At 42.6% G+C, this 18,239-nt stretch overlaps 1 protein-coding gene across 2 annotated transcripts in view; it reads right to left on the bottom strand.

Moving 5' to 3' along the window:
* Nucleotides 1-18,239, bottom strand: part of TMEM145 (transmembrane protein 145) — a 212,750-nt gene that overhangs the window by 20,731 nt on the left and 173,780 nt on the right. For both annotated transcript variants that reach the window (XR_016314191.1, XM_089687374.1), the window contains exons 11-14: nucleotides 15,513-15,606; nucleotides 13,313-13,485; nucleotides 11,117-11,237; nucleotides 6,984-7,175 (exon numbers count right to left, since the gene is read on the bottom strand). Coding sequence is in view for 1 of the 2 variants with exons in the window: in XM_089687374.1 (XP_089543500.1) it covers nucleotides 6,984-7,175; nucleotides 11,117-11,237; nucleotides 13,313-13,485; nucleotides 15,513-15,606 (580 nt within the window). In the remaining variant the exon portion in view is untranslated. The remainder of the gene's footprint in view (nucleotides 1-6,983; nucleotides 7,176-11,116; nucleotides 11,238-13,312; nucleotides 13,486-15,512; nucleotides 15,607-18,239) is intronic.

Below are 18,239 nucleotides of genomic sequence, written 5' to 3'. Positions count from 1 at the left end.
AAGCATCTGTACCCCTCTGTGTACATGCAGCTGTAAAGCAGTTATTGCCTTGACCAGCTTGACCGCAGCTGATTTGCACTGAAAGCTTCCTCCGGGTTCATCCGAACAAGGGTTCAGACCATATCCAAGCTCATCCCTACCTGCTACATATGTTCTTAACCACCTCCCGTCTGGTCGTTGTATATAAACGGCCGGACAATGGCAGTGCAGAGTCGGGTGGCCTCCCCGCACCCTGCTTGTGCACGCTCCCTGGGAGCGAGCAGTACCGCGATCCGGTGCCCGCTGTGTCCTCCGTACACAGTGGAACAACAATCGTCAGACGGGACTTCTGTGCGAGGTCCCGATCATGTGATCACTGATTGGCCAATCAGTGATCACATGCAGAGTAGTAAGCAAGATGTCACTTCTGACATCATTGCTTACTACGTGTGAAATCTGTGAATGATCACAGAGGTCACATGGTACAAGGCTATTCACAACAGCCTTGTGCCATGTGACAAGCTGTGACCAATCACAGCTCAAACAGTAGTTCTCTATGGCTGCAAGAATGCAGCCAGAGAGAAGGAGAAATGATTGCTTTACAGCCTTTATGGGTATAAAAGCAATCAGTGTAAAAGAAAAAAAAAATTTTCATCACCCCCCACAGGTAGTACAGTGTCACCATGGTGGCACCGAACTGCTAGGGTGACAGTATGTAAAAATAAAAAAATAATAATATATAAAAAAAAATAAAAATGTAAACAAAATGTTTAAAAATTATAATTTTTGGTTATAAACTAATTTGGGTTATTTTTTTTTTTACTAAAAAGATAACGGAATACATTTTGGCCGAGATTTATGAAGAAAGATTATTTATTTGCAAAATTTTATAAGAAAAACACTTTTTTTCAAAATTTTTGGACTTTTTCATTTACATAGCAAAAAAATGAAAATCCCAGTGGTGAATAAATACCACCAAAATAAAGTTTTATCTGTCTCAAAAAAAATGCTAAAAAATTCATATGGGTACAGTGTTGCATGACCGCACAATTGTCATTCAAAGTGTGATAGCGCTGAAAGTTGAAAATTGGCCTGGGCAGGAAGGGGGTGAAAGTGTCCGGACTGGAAGTGGTTAATAAGGAAGGGGTGTTTCTGAAAAGGAATAATAAAAAAGTCTAGAGACATGAGATACACCTAATTCATCCAATTTGATATCTATGGGTGGCCCTACAAGGGCCCTTCAAAGTAAGTCTTTTTTTTATATATAAATTCTTTATTTTCAAACTCCAGTAGAGCCAAGCAAATCGTTACATTAAACCAGGGTTTCTCAGCCAGGGTTCCATGAAACCCAAAGGTTCCTCCAGAGGTTGCTAGAGGTTCCTTGAGCAATTTCTGCCTCTCAGATGAGTTCCCACTGACACCTTTGATCTGTTTTGCAATCAGTAGGGGGTAATTCATCCCAATGACAAGTGTAGAGAGCATTCTTCTCAATGACCATCACATTAATGTACCATGAGTTGTAGATATAGTAACTTTAGCAGGGGTTCCCTGAGACCAGAAAGTTTTTTCAAGGGGTTCCTCGGTGTTGAAAAGGTTGAGAAACATTGCATTAAACAGAAAACAAACACTGAATGTGAAATCAATATCTTCTATTGTAAGGCTGGCCACACATTATACAATTTTCTTGAGATTTTTGGTTTAGATTTACCAAAAACCATATAATAGGAGGTCAAACCTAGCAACACTTTCAATTGTATCCAATTAGGCAGGTCCTTGCACTACATAGTTGAAGGCAAATCTAAAGGTAATTGGGCAGAAATTGGACAGAAAATTGTATAGTGTATGGCAAGCCTAAGTATAGATAAAGCTCAAGGAATTTGAGCCAATCACACTTATCGGAATTCCGAATATGTGCAAAAGAATACATACATGTCTTTAAATGAAATTTTCTGCATTTCTGATTCTTATTACATTCCATTTTTTAAAAAAAGACAGGAAGGATAAATGGAGGAGAAGAGAGGAGAAAATGAGAGAAAAAAAAAGGGTGGGGTAGAGGGGCAACTTCCCCTCCAGAGTGTATCATGGGGATCTGGGGTCCCTGTACAGGAACCATGGGGTCCTGATTTTAAAATGTTTTTCTATTTACTCCCAAGTAAGTCTATTTTTTAAAGTGTATGTCTGGGCAAAAAAAAAAAAAAAAGGCAGTGCAGTACATGCACATTTCCCCATGTTGTTCCTCCCGAAAACACCTGTTGATTCTGCAAGAAATTCCGTGAGTTCATACCTTCCTGTCTTAGCTGCCAACACTGCCTCTGGTGCACTGAAATGTCAAGCAGCGCTGTCAGCCATGCCTGAGGTACACACATAGTTACATAGTTGATGAGATTGAATAAAAACACCAGTCCATCCAGTCCAACCTGTGTGGGTGGGTGTGTGCTCATGTCCATACCCCTGTCCCATATCCTTGTATATTGCATTCACTAAGATGCCTATCTAAGAGTTTTTTTTTAAATTATTGTTCCCACTGACACCACTGATTGTGGAAGGGAGTTCCACATCCTTACCGCACTGACATTTGTATTTATTATTTATTTATTGCAGGTACTTATATAGCGCTGTCAATTTACGCAGCGCTTTACATACAGCGTTGTACATTCATATCAGTCCCTAACCCTCAAGGGGCGTACAATCTAAGGTCCCTAACTCACATTCTTACATACACATACTAGGGCCAGTTTAGACAGGGGCCAATTTACCTCCCAGAGTGTCTTTGGAGTGTGGGAGGAAACCGGAGTACCCGGACAGTAAAACTACTTCTCCAACTTCTCCAACGAGTTGGTTCTGGCCAGCTCAGTGGATTGCTTTAAAAAAGACTTGGATTCTTTCTTGGATACACAGAATATAACTGGATATAACATTTACAGTTGCAAGAAAAAGTATGTGAACCCCTTGGGATTACGTGGAGTTTTGCATGAATTGGGCATAAAATGTGCTCTGAACGTCATCTAAGTCACAACAATAGAAGAACACAGTCTGCCCAACATAATACTGCACAAACACTGGATGTTGCCATGGTTTAATTGCACATAACATGTAAACATTCACAGTGCAGGGAGGAAAAAGTATGTGAGGCCCTAGCTTAATGACTTCTCCCAGAGCTAATTGGAGCCAGGAGTGAGCCAACCTTGACTCCAATCAGTGTGATGATATTGGATGTGTTGCTGACAGCTGTCCTGCCCTTAAAAAACACACACCTGTTTTGGGTTTACTGGTTTCAAGAAGCACTGTCTGATGTGAACCATGCCTCGCAGAAAAGAGCTCTCAGAAGAACTGCGATCAAGAATTGTTGACTTGCATGAAGCTGGAAAGGGTTACAAAAGTATCTCCAAAAGCCTTGATGTTCATGTGTCCACGGTAAGACAGACTGTCTACAAATGGAGAAAGTTTAGCACTGTTACTACTCTCCCTAGGCGTGGTCGTCCTGTAAAAATGACTGCAAGAGCACAGCGCAGAATGCTGCATGAGGTAAAGAAGAATCCCAGAGTGTCAGCTAAATACCTACAGAAATCTCTGGCACATGCTAACATTTTTGTTGACACATCTACAATAAGGAAAACATTAAACAAGAATGGAGTACATGGGAGGACACCACGGAGGAAGCCATTGCTGTCCAAAAAGAATATTGCAGCACGTTTGAAGTTTGCAAAAGAGCACCTGGATGTTCCACAGCACTACTGGCAAAATATACTGTGGACATATGAAACCAAGATTGAGTTGTTTGGGAAGAACACACAACACTATGTGTGGAGACAAAAAGGCACAGCACACCAACATCAAAACCTCATCCCCACTGTAAAACATGGCAGAGGGAGCATCATGGTTTGGGGCTGCTTTGCTGCCTCAGGGCCTGGACGGATTGTTGTCATTGATGGGAAAATTAATTCCAGAGTTTATCAAGACATTTTGCAGGAAAACGTATGACCATCTGTCCGCCAACTGAAGCTCCGCAGAGGATGGGTGATGCAACAGGACAATGACCCAAAGCATACAAGTAATTCAACAAAACAATGGCTGCAACAGCACAGAATACGCCTTCTGGAGTGGCCCAGTCAGAGTCCTGACCTCAACCCGATTGAAATGCTGTGGCATGACCTTAAGAGAGCGATTCACACCAGACATCCCAAGAATATTGCTACACTGAAACAGTTTTGTGAAGAGGAGTGGTCCAAAATTACTCCAGATCGTTGTGCAGGTCTGATCTGCAACTACAGGAAACGTTTGGTTGAGGTTATTGGTGCCAAAGGAGGGTCAACCAGTTATTAAGTCCAAAGGTTCACATACTTTTTCCTCCCTGCACTGTGAATTTTTACATGTTATGTGCAATTAAACCATGGCAACATCTAATGTTTGTGTAGTATTATGTTGGGCAGACTGTGTTCTTCTATTGTTGTGACTTAGATGACGTTCAGAGCACATTTTATGCCCAATTCATGCAAAACTCCACGTAATCCCAAGGGGTTCACATACTTTTTCTTGCAACTGTATAGATAAAGTTGATCCAGGGAATATCTGATTGCCTCTCGGGGGATCAGGAAGGAATTTTTTCCCCTACAGGAGCAAATTGGATCATGCTTTGCTGCGTTGTTTTGCCTTCCTCTGGATCAACTGTGGGTATAGGATTATAACTTTTTCTTTTTTTTTTAATGGTTGAACTGGATGGACTTTTGTCTTTTTTCAGCCAGACTAACTATGTAACTATATAAGTTCACTGAGTGGCTACATGTCTTCTTAAACTCCCCGAGACTGAAAAGTTTTCTCCCTTTGCTAGAATCGCCAGAGAAATTTGTATATCACTATTATATCTCCTCTCAGGAATTTCTTCTCCAGGGAGAATACATTTAATGCCTGCAGCACTTAACTTTGTAACTGAAGTCCTCTAGTCCTCTTATCCCTTTTCTGGATTCTCCTCAGTTCCAGCACATCCTTCTTGAGTACTGGTGACCAGAACAGGAAGGCACACTCAAGGTGTGGCCGAACCAGAGTCTTGTAAAGTGGTAGAATTCTAGTTTATCTCTTGAGTACATACCATTTGAATGCATGTTTATATATTGTTCTTGCTGCATGGACCCTCACATCTTTTTCCATCCTCAATTCCCCCAGAAGTTCTCCCCCTAGCGAAAAACTTTCATTCATATTTGTAGCCCCCAAGTGCATTACTATACATTTTTCAACATTAAACCTCATTTGCCAAGTAGTTGCTCGCCACTTTATTTTATTGAAGTTTACCTGTAAAGTTTTTACGCTCACCGGCCACTTTATTAGGTGCACCCGTTCAATTGGTTGGTAATACAAATTGTAACCCTCATGCACACTTGATGTTTTTACAGCGGCTGTTTTTGGCTTTTGACATTTTTGTTTCTACAGCCAGTAAACCCCCCCCAGCATGTTATCCTATGTGTCCATGCACACATAAAGTGTAATCAACGTTTTTTGGCAGGGATGTTTTTTGGCTGGAAAAAATCCCAGGACTAGTGGGTTTCTAGAGGAGTTTTTTAGCTGTAAAAAACGCTCTAATGCTGAAAAACGCGGTAAAACGCTGCAAACCGGCGTTTTTGGACTTTTTTTGACCAAAAAATACATTTTGTTTACTCTAAAAAACGCAAACGTGGAAATATGCCGCTAATCGCTGCAAAACCCTGCTAAACGCTAATGTAAAAACGCTAAAAATAGCTGATGATGAAGACGACTTGCTGAAGTTCAAACTGAGCATCAGAATGAGGAAGAAAGGGGATTTACGTGACTTTGAAGGTGTCATGGTTGTTGGTGCCAGACGGGCTGGTCTGAGTAGTTCAAAAACTGCTGATCTACTGGGATATTCACGCACAACCATCTCTAGGGTTTACAGAGAATGGTCCGAAAAAGAGAAAATATCCAGTGAGAGACAGTTGTGTGGATGAAAATGCCTTGTTGATGTCAGAGGAGAATGGGCAGACTGGTTGCTGCAACATTCAGATGGTCGGATCAGAATTTGGAGTAAACAACATGAAAGCATGGATCCATCCTGCCTTGTATCAGCGGTTCAGGCCGGTGGTGGTGGTGTAATGGTGTGGGGGAGATTTTCTTGGCACTAACAAGGTGCACCTGATAAAGTGGCCGGTGAGTGTATATCCTTCTGCAAAGTTATTGGCCTGTTTAGCTTTGTATCATCAGCAAATCCTGAGATTGAGCTATATATGTCAACCTTTATATCATTTATGAATGAATTAAACAGAATTTGTCCCAAGACAGAGCCTTAGGATACCCCCCCCCAATCACCACTCCAGACCAATCTGAGTACATTCTATTTATCACCACTCTTTGGATGCACCCCTGTAGCCAGTTTTCTATCCAGGTACATACACTATCATCCATGCCAACACAGTTCTCCCTCCCTGGACTACAGTACTCCTCTTTCTTATTTTTTGGAGATGAAGAGAGAAGGAGTCATTCTGTAGTCCAGTGAGAAGTGACTGAGATGAGGCTGACAACGATGAGTAGGATTTCTGTTCAAGGGAGGGAACGTCGTCAGATCACTACAGGAAGTCAGGAGCTCACTGGATTTCTGGTAAGATCAACAGGTATTTTTCTGTACCTGTAGCATCATTAACTTCTTCACGCCAAGCTTACGCAAATATGCGGCCTCTCAGCGTCTGGGCCTTGACGGCACCGCATATTTGCATACCATTTGTAAACAAACGTGTGCTGAGCTCCCAGCGCATGTGTCGGCGTCCCACGGAAAAGTCCCGATCTCTCCTTGCGATTGGGACTTTTTCCGATCATGTGACTGCCATAACAACCAATCACGGCGTCACATGATCCTAAACCCCGCCCCGCCTCCCGGCATCAGAAACGCCTTAGAGGGCCGGCGCGAAGGGGTTAAAGAAAATATTATCACCATGGTGGCTAGTATACAATGCAAACAATGAGCATACATAAAAGTCAAAGATAGAAATAACTATAATTACCACTGCAGCACTCCCATTGCTATTGGGAATAGAGAAGAGTTCGGTGACGTTGGGTACAGAGTCGCTGATAAAGGTGACGTTTCCGTAGACGTGGTGAGGAAATTTCTCTGTGTTTTGCTCCATTATACCGATCTGAGAGGTTCGCACATGATAAGGGAAGTTCTTATTGGCTGCAGAGGGTCTGGTGATTATCTGATGCATAAAAAGTAAAATTAAAAAAGGGAAAAAAAAAAAACAAGAAAGAATGTCTAAACGTCTTCTTTCTGTCACAAACATTTAAAAGTGTATTTGTAGAAGCTGTCACCACCGAGCGTTTGTAATAATCCAAATCACCACTCACATCTCTTAGTCTAGGTTCACACCTACGCAGGTTGTGTTTGAGGCGTTTCTGCAATGCGTTTTGCGTTTCTGCACTTGCATTTTTGCCACGCTTTTGGTGCATTTTGTTCTTCATTTTTTTTCATTTTCTTGTTGCTAGGCAGATTTAAAACGCAAAATGCATCACAAAACGCATCAATAATTCGGCAAAAACTCACCAAAAAATGCAATACATACTTTTCTGCAGCCTTCCCATTGAAGTCTATAGAACCAAAAACATAAGTTTTGCGTTCAAAAAAGTCCCTGACCCTTTTCAAAAAACGCACCGGGTGAAAACGCAGAGATGTGAACCTGTCTCACTGGAAATCATATTAAATGGATTGCTGTGCATTTCTGCAAAACGCAGTTGAAAATGCATAGGTGTGAACCTAGACTTAGGGAGTACTTACTTATTTGTATTCTCTTCCTGTCAAAGCAAATTCGCCATCTTATTATCTTTCGGAGCCGCACCTATTTCTAAAGTAGTGCATGCACTACTTTTGTTGCGATCTGCATAGACATCTTTGCCACATGTCATTGCAAATCGCACCTCAAATCGGCATGTCACCTGACTTTGAAATCGTGCGACTTCACTGTAAGTCACACAATTTCAAAGTCAGGATCTGTGTGACCGAGGTCTTATGCTATTTAATCAGTTTTTAACTTTTTTTACACACATTTGCTCCTGACCATTACAGAGCCCTATAAAAGTCATTTACAATATATGGACATGACATTACAATGAATATTTGGTTTCTAATCCTTTTTTCAGTAGCTTACGTTGATCACTTAAACAAATAAGTACTAAAAAAGGTGCAGCGCTAAAATTATAATTAACCAAATAATACTCCAAATAATGGATCATAATATGTAGGTCATAAAAAGATAAAAATATAACGTTCATAAAGTGACAGTTCGTGCTAAGGTGTCAATCAAGGACTGATATTTACTCCAAAATTTTGTGACGTGCCAAAGGTGTAGTAAAAATACGCACTCACCAGATGCGTATTTTACATACGCATGTAATCAATATAGCCAGAGGTCCCCTTTAAGGATGGAATGGATGAGATAAGCCGAGTACGGATTCTCCTCCTTCCTGGTTGGTATACATCTCTGCGGATGTCTCCTGGGTGAGCACAGATTGGATCCAGCCAGAGGTCTCCTTAATGGATGGATGGGTGTTTCACAGCCTGTGGTGGAAAACTCCCTCCTCTGGTTTCTGTTGAATACTGCAACTACCTTCCAGGGTGGGCTCTGCAAATGAATTCAGCTCGATGTGGAGCCAAAGAGTAGCCCATAGTGCAGTATTGTATTTGCAAGTTTTATTGAAAAAAATCTACGTCCTTGATTGGCACCTTAGCACGAACTGTCACTTTATGAACGTTATATTTCAATCTTTTTATGACCTACATAATATGATCATTTATTTGGAGTATTATTTGGTTTAATATAATTTTAGCGCTTCACCTTTCTTAGTACTTTTATGTGGAGGTTTTATCTGGTTATCTTTGTGTGCATCAGGGGCTATTTTTAGCGCTCACTGATCTCTTGTTCTATTTATATTTAAACAAATAAAGTTGGGTAATTAAAGTTGCAGCGTGCTGCAAATTAAAACAGCAAATAAGCCATTAAGCCTGGGTTCACATATATGCGATGCGGTATGTCGCATGTGATTCACACAGGAACTGCACCGGATTCCTGTGCAAATCACATGCGATTTGTGTGCAGTGCGATTGGAGGCATACATTTTGTTTGGCTCTAATCGCACTGCACCCACACTAAAAATGTGCAGGACCCTTTTTTTGGTCCGCACTAGAATCGGATCACATGGGTATTCACACCTATGCGATCCGATTCTGCACATCACACCGTGTTTTTTGGACCGCTTTTGGGGGGTTGTTAAATTACAGTTGCAAGAAAAAGTATGTGAACCCCTTGGGATTACATGGAGTTTTGCATGAATTGGGCATAAAATGTGCTCTGAACGTCATCTAAGTCACAATAGAAGAACAGTCTGCTGAACATAATACTACACAAGCATTAGATGTTGCCATGGTTTAATTGCACATAACATGTAAACATTCACAGTGCAGGGAGGAAAAAGTATGTGAGGCCCTAGCTTAATGACTTCTCCCAGAGCTAATTGGAGCCAGGAGTGAGCCAACCTTGACTCCAATCAGTGTGATGATATTGGATGTGTTGCTGACAGCTGTCCTGCCCTTAAAAAACACACACACCTGTTTTGGGTTTACTGGTTTCAAGAAGCACTGTCTGATGTGAACCACGCCTCGCAGAAAAGAGCTCTCAGAAGACCTACGATCAAGAATTGTTGACTTGCATGAAGCTGGAAAGGGTTACAAAAGTATCTCCAAAAGCCTTGATGTTCATGTGTCCACGGTAAGACAGACTGTCTACAAATGGAGAAAGTTTAGCACTGTTGCTACTCTCCCTAGGCGTGGTCGTCCTGTAAAAATGACTGCAAGAGCACAGCGCAGAATGCTGCATGAGGTAAAGAAGAATCCCAGAGTGTCAGCTAAAGACCTACAGAAATCTCTGGCACATGCTAACATTTTTTGTTGACACATCTACAATAAGGAAAACATTAAACAAGAATGGAGTACATGGGAGGACACCACGGAGGATGCCATTGCTGTCCAAAAAGAATATTGTAGCACGTTTGAAGTTTGCAAAAGAGCACCTGGATGTTCCACAGCACTACTGGCAAAATATACTGTGGACAGATGAAACCAAGATTGAGTTATTTGGGAAGAACACACAACACTATGTGTGGAGAAAAAAAGGTACAGCACACCAACATCAAAACCTCATCCCCACTGTAAAACATGGCGGAGGGAGCATCTTGGTTTGGGGCTGCTTTGCTGCCTCAGGGCCTGGACGGATTGTTGTCATTGATGGGAAAATGAATTCCAGAGTTTATCAAGACATTTTGCAGGAAAACGTACGACCATCTGTCCACCAACTGAAGCTCCGCAGAGGACGGGTGATGCAACAGGACAATGACCCAAAGCATACAAGTAATTCAACAAAACAATGGCTGCAACAGTACTGAATACGCTTTCTGGAGTGGCCCAGTCAGAGTCCTGACCTCAACCCGATTGAAATGCTGTGGCATGACCTTAAGAGAGCGATTCACACCAGACATCCCAAGAATATTGCTACACTGAAACAGTTTTGTGGAGAGGAGTGGTCCAAAATTACTCCAGATCGTTTTGCAGGTCTGATCTGCAACTACAGGAAACGTTTAGTTGAGGTTATTGCTGACAAAGGAGGGTCAACCAGTTATTAAGTCCACAGGTTCACATACTTTTTCCTCCCTGCACTGTGAATGTTTACATGTTATATGCAATTAAACCATGGCAACATCTAATGTTTGTGTAGTATTATGTTCAGCAGACTGTGTTCTTCTATTGTTGTGACTTAGATGACGTTCAGAGCACATTTTATGCCGAATTCATGCAAAACTCCATGTAATCCCAAGGGGTTCACATACTTTTTCTGGCAACTGTAAAATACACACCCACAGCGGTTCGCATGAACGGGGTGCGATTCTGATGCGGTGTGGAATTTGCACGGAAAACGTTGCGAATTCCGCACCGCATCAGTGTGAACCCGGGCTAAATAAAAATCTAGGGCTTTCATAGGAATATGCAGGCAGTAAGGAAGATCATTATGGTGCTTCGGGATCATTCTAAACTGTTTCTGTTTTGTCGGTTCTGGCCTAAACCTTCTCATAGATGGGCAAGTCTCCAACTCACCAGGAAAACGGCGTGTGCGTACAGATGGATTCCTAGCTGTATACCATTGACGATCTTCTCACGGGCCCACTTTGGAATTCCAAAGTTAGCAATCAGAGCCATGACAGGAACAGCAAAGAACCTGCCAACAAATACCAATTATGGTGATTTTTATACCTTGTCTCGTTGCAGGAAATTTATGAAAAACAGTGTGGGTGGTCATGGCGCAGTAATAAAAAGACCTGCCGGAATCTGCCCATACTTCTGTGAAATATGAAATCCTTTAAGTTCCCATATCTGGACCTCCATACAAGAGAAGTATGGCCAAAGCTATACATCTCTTGTGGATCACAGGAGTGCACTTACTTTTTCTCCCCTGTGACCCAGGGTTAGCTGATAGCAGGCTGTTGCCCGTTATCAGCTGATGTGGCAGAGCTGCTCCAGAATATGGTAGGATCCTGACAATATTGTCGAAAATCACCCCATTGACTTGACGGCTAGCTCCACCTCTCAGCATGTGGTTGAGAGCCAGCGGTGTCCACCCCCTCCCCAGTCCGGTGCTCCAAGCAGACCAAGAAATGAGCAATCAGCAGTCATGTGATCGGTTGTTTCTTGGGTTTAGAGCCAACATGGGACAGCTGTAGCATAGATAGAGGCAAGAATTAATGTTTGTTTTTTAACAAACCCATACTTCTCCTTTAGGCAGGGTGGGTTATATTTAGTAAACTAAACAACAAATGTATTAACCAAGAAATGTGCAAAATGTATGAACCCAATGGCACCCAATTAAAATCTTTCCTTGTTTTGGATGCTCTAAACTCACAAAAAGCCATTAAGCCATTGGTAACAGGTTGTCATGGGTAACTGCATGTCACGGTTCATTGCAGTAGAAGATAAAAATATTACTTCTATGCTGCACATGGGCCACCGACGGCTGTCAGAATACAACAGCCCAGCAGGGGCTTTCTTCCATCTGTGCTATTCAGTACTGAGGTTCTTTCATTTAGTCTTCAGGCTTAATGAGAAAAATCTAATCATGTATGGCCAGCTCGTATTGTGTCAGTGAATTAGAAAGTACAAAAACCACCAATCCACCATAGCATCCGAAGAGTTTAGCAATGGCCTACTCTATAGATCTCCTCTATTTATCCTGAGCACAGGTGTCCTATAAAACAGGCCTAACCCCTTAACAAAAATGTAACCAAAATGTAACGGCCAACCAATACTATGTCTTAAACCCAAAATAAACCTCCCAACATGGCTCTGTTTAACCCATTCTTTTTCAACTTATATACCTGAGAGGAACCCTTTATATAATTTTAGGTCCTAGGAGGAACACCTGTTAAAACCTATTCATCCATATTTTGTTGGCCAATGGAAAGAATGCCCCCTTACAGTGATGGTCAGAATTCCACCTTTACAGATAGCAAAAAAGATTGTTGGTGCCATGCCGCTGGCTCTGCCAAGTAGTGTAGGGCTTGGAACTATGTAGGCATCATTAAATGGAAGATCAGTCAACCACAACTCAAGGAACTCCTAGCAACATCTGGAGGAACCCTAGAGTTTCATGGAACCCTATTCGAGAATGGCTGGGTTAACATACTGCTTAGGCTTTAGGTCAATGGAAAGAATGTCCCCTTACACTGGTGGTCAGAATGCCACCATTACAGACAGCTAAAAAGATCACTGGTGCCATGCCACTAGCTCTGCAAAGTAGTGTAGGGCTTGGAACTATGTAGGCACCATCAAATGGGAGGTCAGTCAACCACAACTCAAGGACCTTAGCAACGTCTGGAGGAACCCTAAGGCTGTGAGGGAACCCTATTTGAAATTGGCTGGGTTAACCTATTGCTTAGGCTTTAGGTCAATGGATAGAATGCCCCCTTACAATTGTGGTGAGAATGACACCCTTACACATAGCAAAAAAGATTGTTGGTGCCATGCCACTGGCTCTGCCAAGTGGTGTAGGGCTTGGAGCTATGTAGGCACCATCAAATGGAAGGTCAGTCAACCACAACTCCAGGAACCCCTAGCAACATCTGGTGGAACCCAAGGGTTTTATGGAACCCTATTTGAGAATGGCTGGGTTAACCAATTGTTTAGGCTTTAGGTCCACTTTTATATATTATTGGTCCACTGTGTTTAAGTCGATTAATGGTGTGTCAAGATTTAATTCTACCACAGTTTTTCTATCACTTGATCCACTCTCATACTTACCACAAAGTATAGGCTGCAAAAAAGGGCACGTAGAAAGCCTGTTTTTCTGGGAAATGTTTGAGGGTCACCAGCACGGCGTAACAGAACCATATGTAGGCCAGAAACTGAAGAGCAATGTTTCCATAGCCAGCAGGGGACTCGTATGTGTACAGGACCTGAGCTGGGTCAAAGAACTGGGAGCAACACACAAGCATAGAAACAAGTAAGAACATATAAACCATAATAAACAGGAATATCTTATCAGAGCTTACATTTTTATGTGTGTTGCTTATGGACTGCAAAATGCATAGGCTGCAACACATGAAGGAGGAAAGGGGTGGGATTTGTGCCAAACTGATAGGGAATAATGGCCCATGCATCAACCCCGCACCCTTATCAGGGCACCACCTATTCTAAAATCAATATCAGATGGACAATTTTGTAGGGGACATTGCTTTTTCGCTTATGGCGGTGATTTGTAGCTAGCAACATAATCGCTATAGTGGCTGGCGATTTGTCCCGAAAGGCATTTATGTGCCAGCTGTGGAGCACATGGAGCGATTACTTATGGTTTGAGACAGATGATCACCCCTCAACTCAAATAGCTCTATAAACAATTAATATAAAAGTCAAAGGGGCTATACACGTTCTCAATCACAATGAAGAGGAAGGGAGGTGATCTGCTTAAAGCGGAGTTCCACCCAAAGCGGAAGCTCCACTTGTCTGCCTCCCCCTCCCCTACGCTGCCACATTTGACATCTTTTGAAGGCAAGCAGGTACCTGGTTTTGACAGGTACCTGCTCCCACTTCTGGCTCAGTTGACGGAGATGAACTGACCTGGAAGTTCAGCCCCCCCTTCTACCCCCACAGCCTTCTGGGACACTTCATAGATCCCAGAAGACTGTGGCCCATTCACAAAGTGCAGCGGGCTCCGTGCATGCGTAGTAGGGAACCGGCTGTGAAGCCGTAAGACTGGTTTCCCTTTGTCAAGATGGCGGCGCCAGCACCCAATAGATGATTGAAGAATCGGCTCAGGTGAGGACACCGCTGGATGCCTGGACAGGTAAGTGCCCTAAAATTTAAAATCAGCAGCTACAGAATTTGTAGCTGCTGACTTTTAATTTTTTTGGGGGGGGGTCCAGAACTTCTCTTTAACTGTAGAGAAATGTGGCTGTGTTGTATAGCTGAGCTGTATAAATCTCAGAGCTGGATGGGCAGAAATTCAAAACCCTTGGCAGGTAAAACAACTCTCATATGTGTATTTCAGCTGTAAATGTGGCTGTTTGTTGTGGCATATGAATGAAGGCCAGCCCTGTAAAAGAAGCCCATCTATACTTACGTTTTTTGACAGCTCATGTCTGGAAGCACTGCCACTTAAAGTGTTTGGGGTATTCCACAGTTGTGGGTGTGTGTGCTCCCCCGACCACATGCATTGGTTCCTCCCATGTCAAAACAGGATGTACAAAACATTGGGAGCAATCATGGCGTGCGGAGGGGTGAACAGATATTCAACCCATGCAGAAGAATTCAACACCTTCAACAGTTGAGCAGCAGGAAGCTGCAGCATTTCAAGACATGGGTCACCTTTAAAGCAAGTATAGATGGGATTTTTTTTCAAGCAAGCCGCCTTCTTCTGCAGTGAGAGGGTCACTTTTAGATTCATATTTGGCTTAAAGTGGTTGTAAACCTCAGACATGAAAGAACAAAGCACATCCCTCTATAGTGTGTACTTGTCTCCATCCAGAGTACTAAGTGTCATTTCTGTCCACTGCCTCATTCCTCTGCTATACACATGAGTCACTTCTGACACGTTTTCCCGACACCAAAAGAAAAATGGTGACAGGGAGGGCACAGCCTGTGATGGACAACCTCAGCTCTGTTCCTGTGTGCTGTGTGAAGGGGGTCTGTGTGTCTTCCCTCCAATCAGCTCTCAGAGATCTCCTCAATGATGTAACTCCAGCTCCCCTCCCCCCGCTTTTCAGATCCTGTCTAATGTCTGCACTTGGAATGGATGTAGGGGAAAGGCAGCAGTAGATAAACAGGTACAACATATGTAGGAGAATTTATTTAATCCCTGTATATTACCTGAGGCCAGTCACTTCACTGGGTATATGTGAGGATTTACAACCACTTTAAGCTCCGCATTTTGTTAATTTTGCACTAAAAAAACCTTGGCTGCTGGAAATTTAGAATTGGACTATATGACGGTAAAGCTTCTTACCTGAGCCTCATGTATAAACAGCACCGTGTGTGTAACCGTGTACAACGTCATGTAAACTGACAGCTTGATAGAACCAAGGTGGCTGATCCGACCCCTGAAATGACAAGGTCAAAGAAAGTGACGTGACAGAATAGTGGATGGGCTGGTGATACATGGACATGAGTAACTTGTGTTTAGCATCAAGACGTTGCGTTACTCCAAAAATGAGCCTCTGAAAAAAGAAATATCAACATTGCCACTGATCACTTGTTTGTAAACCGCTTGCCGACCGCCCTATAGTAGAAATACTGCTACAGGGCAGCACGGGTGTGCAAAATCATATATATATATATATATATATATATATATATATATATATATATATACACGTGTGTAACGTACATGTGACGTGATGTAACGTACATGTAACATAAATGTACAGATTTGAGTAGATAAGATGTGATCAGTAGCAATATGTAATCGTAACCCTAGTTGCATTCCATTGTTATTAAAGATGTATTCAGTCATAGGTACTCAGACAGATGCTCATCAATTAGCTCATCAATTAGCATGTGAAAAGCCTAGCTTCCTCTGGATGTGACACCTAAGTGCTAATAAGGTGTGTCAGCTTCTGGGAAAACCAGTTTGAAGGAAATGGCTCCAGACAGTTCGGTTGCAGATGACCAGGGGAGCTTTAAGGAATGTACACACATCAAAGAAGAATGTTTCTTCCTTTATAAAAGTTAAAATAATAGTTGCAGAAAGATGGAAATACTTCCTTCTAATAGTGCACCCTGTGCGTCACACTGACACTTAAAAACCATATTTGTGACTTAGGTAGAAGGCCAGGAAAATGCAGAAAATGGTTAGGTGGCGCTGGAGTGCGACAGTCAAAAAGTGTTTGGTACTGTCGCGATCGGACTGATGCGCTGGTGTCGGAAATCCAATCCCCGACTTGGTGTTCCAAGTCAGTCTTAGCCCGATTGAAATTGGGCAGGTCAGCACCCAGAACATCCTGTGGGCGGGTGCAGGAACACCCCCCAGAGTCAACTGGCCGAAGACTCAGCTATTGTCTCAGCTGTGTTGTATTGGTGTGCACCAAATAAAAATGGAAATGTTGCATCTTTATGCAGCATATTCTGATGCACTATAACGCACTTAGAGTGGAAATAGATTTTTTTAAAAAGAAACTAGCAAATGTGTATTCACAATGCATCAATGAGCACACTATACCAGCACATGCTATGTACACCTAGTGTGGCTGTGCCCTTAGTCCTGCAACCTAGGTTCACTCCTAAGCATTGTCCGTGTTGCAGAAACGCAGTACAGTTCATTTAACATGATTTCCTATGGGTCAGGTCCACTTCTCTGCATTTTCACCCGGTGCGTTTTTTTGGAAAGGGTCAGGGACTTTTGTGAACGCAAAAAGTTGCGTTATTGGTTCTATAGACTTCCATGGAAACGCTACAGAAAAGCATGTAGTGCGTTTTTGCTGCGTTTGAAATCTGCCTAAAAACATTGGAAAAAAAACTAAAACTAAAAAAATAACGCAAAAAGCAGCAAAAACGTGTGAAAAACACAGGTGAAAAAACGCAAGGCAGAAACAGCACAAACACAAATTGCATAGGTGTGAACCTAGCCTTAATGCTCGGCAAAATGCCAACACGACCGCCAGCGCTTACTTACAACTATGCATTTTTCTGCATTGTAATGCATGTTGTTTACCACAACACCGGGGACTTCACATAGATCTGTTGTCCATGTAAGCTCTTTTATTCATTGCACTGCATTGAAGTGAGCGGTGCGGTATATCGCATGTGATTCTAACAGGAACCGCACCGCATTCCTGTGCAAATCACATGCAAATTCTGTGCGGTGCGATCAGAGCCATACATTTTGTATGGCTCAAATCGCACTGCATCCGCACCAAAAAGGTGCAGGACCCATTTTTTGGTCCGCACTAGAATCGGATCGCATGGGTATTCACACCTATGCGATCCAATTCTCCACATCGCACCGCATTTTGTGGACTGATTTCGGGGGGGGTTGTTAACTTACCATACACACACGCAGTGGTTCGCATGAACGGTTCGCGATTCTGATGCGGTGCGGAACTCGCACAGAAACCGTGGCAAATTCCACACCGCATCAGTGTGAACCCAGGAGAGAAAACAATTCCTGCTCTGATCTTTTTTGCAGTGCTGTGCAGTGTGGTACAGGGGCCCCACAGCAATGAAAGGCACTGTATGTTAAGGGGAAGTCATTTATACTGTTATGCTCTTTTCCTGAACAGAGAACTTTTATTTTTCCATAGACTACTTTCACACTGGGCTGTTGCAAAAACGCCGTAAAAACGCATGTGCAATTTCGGCGTGTTTCCCATTTGCAACTGTGAAAAAAGGACGTTATTAAAAAAATCGCACCAAACGTGGGTGTGTTTTTAATGTGTTTTTACCACATTTGTGATGTGTTTTCTATTCATTCAATGCGGAGGGGCATTTTTATTTTACCGCACCAAAAATGCAGCTTGCAGGACTTTTAAAAATGCAACAAACCCACAACTGACCAGTGTGGATTTCCATAGGATTTAATGGTCATCCATTTTTTTCCACTTTTTTATCGCAGAAATGGAAAAAAAACTGATTAGTGTGAAAGCAGCCTTAAAGTGATATAACGCCCTCAGTTTTTGAAGTGGTAGTAAGGCCTACCTGCAGGCGGGCCCGGACTGGCCATAGGGCACAACGGGCA

Source organism: Staurois parvus, unplaced genomic scaffold, assembly GCF_062004578.1.
Source record: "Staurois parvus isolate SC_StPar_1 unplaced genomic scaffold, SC_StPar_1.0 ptg000423l, whole genome shotgun sequence".
NCBI lineage: Eukaryota > Metazoa > Chordata > Amphibia > Anura > Ranidae > Staurois > Staurois parvus.
Note: the sequence above shows the minus strand (reverse complement) of the source record. Positions and strands in the feature narration are given on the sequence as shown.